This window comes from Camelina sativa, chromosome 17, assembly GCF_000633955.1.
Source record: "Camelina sativa cultivar DH55 chromosome 17, Cs, whole genome shotgun sequence".
Lineage (NCBI taxonomy): Eukaryota > Viridiplantae > Streptophyta > Magnoliopsida > Brassicales > Brassicaceae > Camelina > Camelina sativa.
In genome coordinates, this window is record NC_025701.1 from 1625234 (window position 1) to 1635214 (window position 9981).

General features: G+C 39.2%; 2 protein-coding genes and 1 pseudogene across 2 annotated transcripts; all 3 read right to left on the bottom strand.

Annotated features, from left to right (window-relative positions):
* On the bottom strand, nt 177-1839 carry LOC104754572 (annotated as a pseudogene).
* Nucleotides 1944-6119, bottom strand: LOC104754573 (BTB/POZ domain-containing protein At1g04390). Its single transcript, XM_010476788.2, has 8 exons — nt 6000-6119; nt 5776-5899; nt 5181-5688; nt 4943-5076; nt 4433-4875; nt 3215-4339; nt 2978-3130; nt 1944-2636 (listed from the first exon to the last, which is right to left on the bottom strand). Exons 1-8 carry the CDS (start codon nt 6083-6085, stop codon nt 2204-2206), a joined length of 3006 nt encoding a protein of 1001 aa, XP_010475090.1. The 5' UTR covers nt 6086-6119; the 3' UTR covers nt 1944-2203.
* On the bottom strand, nt 7365-8018 carry LOC104759070 (F-box protein DOR-like). Its single transcript, XM_010482039.1, has one exon. It carries the CDS (start codon nt 8016-8018, stop codon nt 7365-7367), a length of 654 nt encoding a protein of 217 aa, XP_010480341.1.

The following is a 9981-nucleotide window of genomic DNA, read 5'->3' on the forward strand; positions in this document are numbered from 1 at the left end:
TTTTTTTTTTTTTTTTGTTTGGAAGTAAAAGAAAAGTGGATGTGTTATATTGATAATTTGGGACGAAGTGGTTCTCACGATTAATGTAAAATAATTGTCTAAGAACTGACTTTTAAACGAACTAAAAAATCGTGATTATTGAAAGTACCATTTAATATATATAGTGCTTCTTAAGCTTAGCCTAGAAATAGTGTCCTTATATTATAGAACTGGTGGTAAGGCAAAATAGAAAGATACAAGCACAAATGTTTCGACACACCATTTTGGTATACAATGGTTTTGTTATTGCAGACCCAAAAACAGAGAAACTTGGATAAGGACTGAAACCCCATAGTTGCATATATCTGGTAATATATATCTTGCATCAAACTGAAACTTTTTAAGTTATCGTTTCATATCCTGTAATGCGTCAGATACGATGTTCCATCCAGACCTTTCTCAATGTATCCCTTTGAGTACTCTGGTACAGTGAATTCTCTGTATTTTGGAGGATTTTCTTCAGACAGAAGCTCTTTTATTGGTCCGTAAACTGTGGAATTTCATTCATACTCGAGCTGAAAAAGGACGCTACTGAAATCCTCGGTCCAGCTCTGTTTGCAAGCACCCTATGCTCCGCGCTTTTGAACTTGTCATTTGTCATCAGCTGCACAACAAACCATATAAGAGCAACTTAGCTGAGAAATTTAAATGTCTGTTTCCAGCCAGTGTATCTAATTATACTTTTAGTTCTTAAGTATGGAACAATTAATGAGCTTACTTGCAAGAAATCACCGATGTTGATGACAAGTGCCCCAGTTACAGGCGAGACATCAACCCAGCAGTCTTGATGAAGAACTTGAAGACCCCCGATGTTGTCCTGAAGAAGAATGGTGATAAAGGTGTTGTCCGAATGCTTACTTGTGCCCAAAGTTAGGTCAGGTTGTGGACAGGGAGGGTAGTAGTGGCATATCATATGCATACCCTTCATGACACCCATACTCTTAAGGCTCTCTGAGCTCAAACCAAGAGCTTCTGAGAAGTTCAAAGAGCAAACCACCTAAGCTCGTCACATGCACCAAGTATCCCATCATAGCATCTCTGAGACAATTAATGATGTTCAATTTATTTGAAACATATCTTAACTATTCCCTAAGACTTTACAATGAAATTAGAAACAAAAGTAATTACCTGCAAGCCACTGGGATCTCCTCTGGGTTTGGAGAATTAGGAGCCATGTAACAAGCAAAAGAGTCTCTCCAGTTACCAGAAGACGAACTGTACAGTTCGAAATTATTGTGGTAGATAAATGTTTTTGTGAAGTCAAGCGAGAAGTAAGATTTCTTAACCTCGGGATCTTCATCATGAAACCTAACAACTCCATCTTTAATATCTTCAAGAACACTTGAAGGAACACCATGGTTGATCACCTGGAAGATTCCCCACTTCTCTGAAGCGTCTTTGATCTTCTCCACAACGCCTTCACGTGACAGTGCGTCCTTGTGGACGCCTGCAAAGTCGATGATAGGGACTGAAAATTCCGAGGCACCAACAGAAGGTTTCTTGTCGTCTAAGGCAACTGGAGGACATCCAAAGATAGGAGGAACCACCTTGGTCCTCTCTTCGTGAGAGTTGCATTCGATCGAGTTTTTCGCCACCATTTTGTTTATCTCCTTTTTCTTCTCAAAATTTGTCGCAATAATTAAAGCTTGCTTATGGAACAAACCCAATAACAAGAAGAAGAAAGAGATGAGGAAACAGAAACGTGGAGAAGATCATGCAAAACACGAGAAGCGAGCGTTACAGACTTACTAAAGACAAATTCAGAGTTTGGTCTTCGTGTTATGTGGGACCGATTATATTAACGTTATAACCGATTGAGTTCAGTCCTACAAGTGTAGGTACAAAACAAACCATAAGTAATTTGTTGTCCACAAACTCGTTGATGAAAAAAACTTATTTGAAAGTGGTTCAAACATTAACCATCTATAGCTTATACTTTGTACATTACCTTGTTTAGCTTACAAAAATTTCGATGTCTTGTTTTTTTTAATCTACTATAGAATAGAAACTTCTTTGACAAAGTCCCATTCTCCCACAACATATTGCTCCATATCTAAAAAATCATTATAACTATACCATCCCGGATCCTTTACATGGTCGATGATGCAAGGATATCAGACAGGACCAAAAAGACTCTCAGTTCCAGCTTTTTGTTTCTATTGATTTAACTACCCTGTTGAGAAAACTGAACAGCAGCTGTTCGAATCAAGTTAACCAGCTCGTCGTCGAGCTCATCGAGCTCACCTGAGTCACGAAGCTGATGATAAATAGGAGCTGCATGATTAGCAGCCGCTTCCACCAGTTTCCACATCGAGAAACTTGCAGCTAATTCGATTGTTTTGATAGATAACTCTCTAGCGGATTCCAAGCAAGAGAGAATCACGTGAGCACAATCGTTTTGAAGATCTTCCATAATCCACCATTCAGAAAGCGAGTATATCTCCACATAAGCTTGAAGCTCATCCAGTTTTGCCTCGTTGTCCATGTTGTTCCACTTGCAACCCGAAGGAGGGTTTGGCAACTCATCAGAGTAGAACCAACTCACGAGCTTTGTTAACCCCAACCAGCTCACAGGAACGTTTAGTCTATCCGTATGGCTGCAGATTTGATATCCAATTATAAGATGTTGAGTCTTTTATTCCTCAATAAACACTAAAAAGCTGCTAAATACATTTATCTCTCTACCCACGTTAGAGTAACACACACAGCAAAAATACCAAATACCAAGACTAAATCTGACTAACAAAACACGTGATCTACCGGATGGGGTTTCTATTTGAGTTGGACGGTGTTATAGAAACTTGAAATTTAAACGATGTACGGACAGTGTCCACCCCTAACAAGAATATGCTGGCTTTAGGAAAATCCTAGAACTAATACAGCCACCAACATACGTTCCACTATATATGCCAAAGAAAAATTAAGTGAACTTAAATACCTCTCCTGCATCCCGGACCGGAACAAGGCACGTAGGTATTCACAGCCTGACGACAGTATAACTCGGTGAGAGTGGGCATGAGGAGATGTTGAGGAGCACATACGGCAGTTGAAGCCAGCCACGTTTGTTTCTTTAGGTACTAATATCACATCTCTGAAATTACAAGAATGCTATGGTTTATATCTGGATTTATCTGTCTATTAGCGTCGATAAGAATAATGAGACTGGTAAACTTACGAGAAATGGATGAGTTTAGGAGCGAGTGCAAGGGTTATATCAATTCCGGGTATTAAAGATCCCCACTTGGGTCTTCTTCTGCAAAGCATCTGCAGCAGAACCTTCGCCTTACAATGTCTAACCAAAGTTTTCAGCTTTTTCAGCAACGTGCTTTCTACTTCCACATACCCAGAGTAAGCAAATTCCAATAGTTTAACAAGCGCCAAAGTATCCACATTGACAGACATGCGGATTTCTTGAACGGTTCTCTGAGATTTCTCAGTTAATATAGTCGAGCCATTGTGAGCTCTTTCCTTGGGAGGCAGCAACATTGGACACCTGACAGCGATAATAACTTTGTGTACACTCACACTATTCCCACTAGCAAAAAGGAGTCGCATATCGCTACATTCCTCATCTTCATAAGCTCCCATGAGTCTTTTCCCCAAGTTATGTTGGAAGCCAAAGTATCCAAGATAGCTTAGGATGTGTGCAGCATACCACTTTGGACCAGAGCCATAATCTCCATCTCGGATTTCCTTGAGTGTTGTGCATAACCGATCTTTTAAATTTTCACTCTTCATTGAAAGATCTTCAGCGTGATACTGTCCAGAGAATGAATGATTCACCAACTCGGTCAAAGCCAAGAGAGCGTATAGAAGAAAAGCATCCTTGTTTTCCCAATCTTCCGTACATACCCAGCAACATATCCTCTTTTCAGAGGTGCTCTGGGGAGAAGGCGCAAAACTTGATGCTCCAACATTTTCCCAATTCCGTTGATACCAGCTACAGAAAGATAATAGTATCTCCAAACCCTGGTTTCTTAAAATGAAACTCGCATATTGAGGGATCGATGAATAGCATGCATAGCCCACCAAACAGACGGTCGTTTGGAGTATATTTGGCAGTATGTAACCTCCAGAGGATGGAATATAACCCATGAACTTCATAAGGTAATTCAAATTTTCCTTACCACCTTCCTCTAGGATAAATGACAAGGTAACTCTGGCCCTCGATGATATGTATTTGGAGGGGGAATTTATCATCATTAGCACTGCTCTTGATGCTGACTCGCTATGGGAGGCGCTGATAATATCAGTTTGACATATTTGATAGCCTTTCTGAACTGACCTTGAAAGAGTCAAGCTTAAAAAAAAGTCGAAAGAAAAATAATCAGAATAGATAAAGACTATATCCAAAAAGAAGCGGTTATGTGAAACAAAACAACCCATGACTTACCATGCACATGTGATAAGAAAGTTGAGGCAGAGTTCATCCTCATGCAAAATGGAATCGAACTCTTCCTGACAGTGAGCTGCCAAGAATCCAATTATATCCCAAACATATGACCTCAGACTAGGTAGAAATTTCGCATTCAGTACCTTCTCAGCAAGTGAAATTTCTTCTTCCAGAGACACACTACCATCCAAGGATTGACTACGAAAATTCTCCACAACAAGACTAAGAAGCGCTTCAGAGATCCGATACTTCCAGAAATAAAAATGATGTTTTCCTTCCCAACGAGTGATTAGAGCCAGCTTACAAGCCTCCACAAGCAAAGACTTCTGGTCATAAGAAAGCTTTCCTGAGCTCAAGGACCACTTACCCATAGTCTGAACGGTAGCCTTTACTAGGGACTCAGAACATATGTCTATCATCTTCAAGCACTCTTGGTTACCTGTCTGAGCAACGGCCAATGGTTAGAAATCCAAAAACAAAAAGAAGGGTCATCAGGCAAGGTGCAATTACCGCAAGCCTTTGTGCTAGCTTAAACCCTTCAATTCGAGCATTTTGAGGGCTTGATTCCTCCATGCAGCTAATCATCAGATCTAACATAGGCTTTCCGTTGTCTATAAGTTCATTAGCGCCATGGCCACAAAGAGCTGAAACAGAGAAGCACATAACAAGGGACAAGTTAGGGCCAATTTTTACTTGTTAGCTAACTCGAGAACATCATGATATATAATTTTGACAACCAAATATATACCTAGAGAAGAATACAGCTTCAAAGTTGCAACTCTCAAACCCAAATCAGGCTTCTGACTAACACTCTCCAAAACACTCATCAAAGCAGGGTTGTGCCAAACAGAATACCTAGACTGAGGCCACTTCAACATTATCGTACTCAAAAGCGAAGCCATCTCTTGAAACCACTCCACTGACATACTCCCTTCAGAAAAGTTCTGAAGATTAGCAACAACGGAAACCACAGTTTCCGCGCCTTCAAAAATCTTCCACACTTCCTTCTCCTTGGTCTCTCGTAGGTTAATAAGAATAGCATTCAAAGCAACAGCACAGGGAAGGCAAACTTCAAGTTGTTGACAACGTAAGAGAGGTGACAAAGACTCAACGAGATCCAAAGAATATGATTGCAAGATAGAAGGAGGAACAATACGAATCAACCTAATAACTACATTGGCTGCTAAACCCACCACTGCTCTGTTCTTACACCCAAGAATAAACACCAACGCCCCTGCTATATCAGAAATGGACTCCTAAAGCAATACAAAAACCAAAATAAAACATTGGAATCACGCAACTAAATTACAACAAAAAGTCCAGAAATTTCAACAATCACAGACCTTAAGACGATTGTTAGATGTTGCTCGAGAAAAACAATCAAGGAAAGCTGAAATTGACTTCACGACATGTCTCTGTATCTCGATATCAGTACACTTCCACTTCTTCCCCTTCTCATCACATACCCTAACACAATCAATCACCAATATTTTTCTCAGGAAAACTATTCAAAGTAAAGGAAACATCATAGAAACAAGGAGATCGAGAGTAGAGAGAGAAAGAGGACCTGAAGCCGAGATTGAGAGCGTGGTAAAGACGCTGGTGAAGAGTATTGATGTGCCCGGTGCTGTTTCCTCCCTTTGACGACGCCATATCTGTCGCCGGTGTTCTCGTTTTGGCTGATATTTACCCGACGGATACGAAGAAAAATTTGATACACCACCGTCCTTTGATTTTGATAATGGGCCTTTTGGTTCAACAATAATGGGCCTTTTGGTTCAACAATAATGGGCCTTTTGATAAGGCTTTCTCTAATTCGTCTAATCAATATATAATTATATATATATATATATATTTTTTTTTAACTATCCCAAACAATTATGAAATTAAATTAAGGATACGCCCAAAATACTTTCATAGATATGTATATAGGATGAAAAAAAAAAAAAAAAAAAAAAANAAAAAAACTCTATTAAGAAACCCAGCCTCTAATTATGGTGCTAACTTTTTAAAAAATGAAAAACCTGGAGTAGCTATGTGACAAAATCTCAAGTTATATAAGATGCTTGAGATTCAAGTCCTCAACATGGTCTATAAAGGTGTACACGTTATTACCCGCTCCCATTCCTTGGATTCGAACTCTTCTGATAGTTTTCTTCTCGAGATTGTAGTAAAAAACATAGAAAGGGTCGTTTAGAATTGGATATTTTACCGAAAAGACAACTTCATCTGTACGGGTAACTCCAGCAATGTGTAAGGTTCTCTGTTCAAAAACATGCTCCCACAGAGGAGAAAAAAAAGTAAATATGCTTCGACCACTCATGTTTTTCAGGGTCTTCTAAAACACACAACACAAAAGCCCCATTTTCCTCACTAACACAGTCATAATCTGGCGTCGTAATTGAACCCAATTTACCCTTGTAGTTTATTAGGTTTGATGTATGATGCACTACACTAGCGAAAGCTTCCGTGACTTTGATAAAGCTGAACTTCTCAGACCTAACATCAAAGCAAACTATCATAGAAATCGATGAAGACATGTTGACCTTAGCTTGGTAGTACAAAATATAAATAATACATGGATCCCTCCACTCATTGTCAATTGGTTTTGAGTTGGAAGTCCACTATTTAATATGGTATCAGAGCCCATGGTTAGGCCCAACAAGCAAATTCTCACAAAAATGGTTTTCCACCTATATGGCCCATATAAGTGATATGTCTTGTTGTGGATTAAAATTTCTCTCGATTGTGGGGTCACCCGTGGATGTCCAGTGCCACAAACTTCACGCTACAGATGTCCAATCCTGAGCGTGAGGGGGGTGTATTAGACTATATCCCACATCGAGAGAGATATGATTTGTGGGGCAATATAAATAGTACATGGATCCCTCCACTCATTGCCAATTGGTTTTGGGTTGGATATTCATGTTTACTAATACAAAACACCATTGATGCATATCACCTTCCATCCAGGACAATGGGGTATGCAACACTGGATCATTCTCCAAGATCCAGTTCCTCCTAATGTTAGAACTTGATGCTCCTCAGAGATCCCATCATCTGATCCAGATGGAAAGGTCATGGCCAACACCTTGAATTGTTTCTCGATCGGATCGTACCCTAAATAGCTACTCAGCGCCACCCTCCTCCTCGTCTTCATTTTAGGTAAGGTAAAGGATTGTCCGGTGCTAGGGTTGCATATCACCGTCACATTTTTCCTTCCCCGTTTGTCTTTAAAACAGACCAAGCCACTTATAGGATTAAATATTTGGAGGAATTCATCACAGCGGAGCTTCATATGATAATCGGCGGCTACTACAGGAAACCAGTTCTCACAATTAGTTTGTGGGGTCGAGAAGAAGAACAACTCATTGTCTTTTACGCAGCTCAACAAAAGCTGAGGCCGACAAGAAGATTTGGTCAGGAACAACTCAGTGAAATCTGTGCGGCCAAGTATGGAACACCAGAGCTTCGATACGCTACGAAATCTCGCTATAGATTTCGCCGGCAAACTTAGGAGTATTTCGTAAATCATATCAACTGGAATCGGCTCTGAGTATTCACTTCTTCTCCTCCACGTTTTCATGTCGTTAAACCCTAGCTAGCTTCCACCCAGTCAGTAGTTTGGGGTCGACGACGTTAACAAAAACGTGGTTCAATACAGGGTTCAGGTTTCAATATAATAGGTTAAAAAATTAAGCACATGTAACCCAATGTTTAATATATATAATAAGCCCATGTCGGAGGTTCGTGTTTGTTGTTGTTTATCATAGTAAAAATAAATAATAATAATAACAAAATTCAAAAAGCAATCACTAAGTTGCGGAAGATGTAATTCTATAATGATAATGTAAGGAGAAGTCGGGACAGATTTATAGGGTTTAAGAAACCGTCGCTCTAGAAGATGTATAAACGAAGAATAAGGTCCGAGAAGGACACAAACTGAGACGGTTAGACAGTGAGGCGTAGAAGTGCAGCGACGGCGCGGCTAGGGTTTGGACTTTGGAGGGAGAAGAGAATAATACTATTTAGTCTCATTATTTTGATTAACATTATTATTCTTCAATTATTTTGGTTTAAAATTATTACCAAAATAATTCGATATGGTATTGTTGTAAATGTAAACACACTAAAAGGAAAAGAAAAGGTTGACATTTAAATGCATATTTATCCAAACTGGAATAAAATAAAATAATTAAGTTAATTCGTTTTAACATTTTCTTTTCTTACCTAAAATTAAAGGAGGAAAGTTCTATAATAAAAAGGGAATACTTGAACCCTATATAAAATAACCGCGCGTCTCTCTTCGTAGCACTAAATTAACTCTCTTCTTTGCTTTCGGATACTTGAAAAAAAAATGTATAACCACCTAGCTATGTCGCTTGTGGAGTTGATGGAATCAAAGAATGGGTCCAATAACCCAAAGTTTATAGTTAAGAAAACCCTATCAAAATCAGATCATGCAACACGTCTATTGAATATCCCTCATCAAAAATTGGTGAACAAGGATTTTCTTAACTATAAACACGACTCTTTCTTGAAGGATTTCGAAGACGTTGGCTCTACTTCTCAAGATAACTTCGACCCTTTCTTGGAAGATAACAGCCACCTCTCTTCTCTTTTCCACGAAGATTCCGGCTACGTCGACCCTCATCCCGGCCCCATCGACTCCTCTTTGGATGAAACAGATGCGGTCGTCAAATATTTCGACCCCTGATTCCGGCCATGCACGAAGCTTTTTCCCATGGACTTTTACCTCTTTTGCCGTGCCATGCAAGTAGTATTTACCTTTTTTAGTGGCATTTGAAAGAGTTTTTTCATTGTTTCTTTTTGTTACCTTTCCTTTGTTAGCTTCATTAAATGTAAATTAATTTTGTTGCATGTTTTTGGGAAAATTTCCTTTTCCTTTACTAAAATACAAAAGTGGGCCGTTCCCTTTTATTCTTCAAGCTCATCATCATCTTCAAAATTAGGATCAGTAGATACTAGCTAGTGTCTATAAATTGAGTAACTATACCATTCCGGATCCTTTTACATACTTAGTCGATGATGTAAGGGCATCAGACAGAACCAAAAAAGCCTCATAGATTCTCAGTTCCAGATTTCTCAAAACTGTCAAAGCCCTCTTTAGATTTTGCGCTTCTGTTAATTTATAACCACCCTGTTGAGTAGAACAATATTCACAAGCTTCTGTCCAAATGACTACAAACTTTTAAGATCCAACTATCAGATGTTGAGTCTTTTATTCTTCAGTAAAAACTCTAAATACAGATATCTCTGCCCACATTACAGCAACACAGACATCAAAAATACCATATAACTACTCAGGTTTCACCTACAAGAACTAGAGGTGGACAAACATACCCAGAGTATAATCTGACTCGCACCTAGTCTTGGTCCAGGGAGTCTTGTTACCTTTTCTCCTGGATAACCGTGATCAACCGGATGGAATAATGTCCTAGAAGGTGCTAGAACTAGTACAGCCACCAACATATTTTCCACTATATATGTAAGGAATGCTATATTGAGTATATCTTTACAATTGTACA

Excerpts from the sequence above, each read along its gene's own strand:
- LOC104754573 (XM_010476788.2), bottom strand. The coding sequence starts at position 6,085 with ATGGCGTCGTCAAAGGGAGGAAACAGCACCGGGCACATCAATACTCTT. Across the intron at positions 5,077-5,180 it reads GAAGCTGTATTCTTCTCTAG|CTCTTTGTGGCCATGGCGCT; the intron begins GTATATATTTGG and ends TCTCTGTTTCAG. Across the intron at positions 2,637-2,977 it reads CGGTCCGGGATGCAGGAGAG|CCATACGGATAGACTAAACG; the intron begins GTATTTAAGTTC and ends TCAAATCTGCAG.
- LOC104759070 (XM_010482039.1), bottom strand. The coding sequence starts at position 8,018 with ATGAAAACGTGGAGGAGAAGAAGTGAATACTCAGAGCCGATTCCAGTT.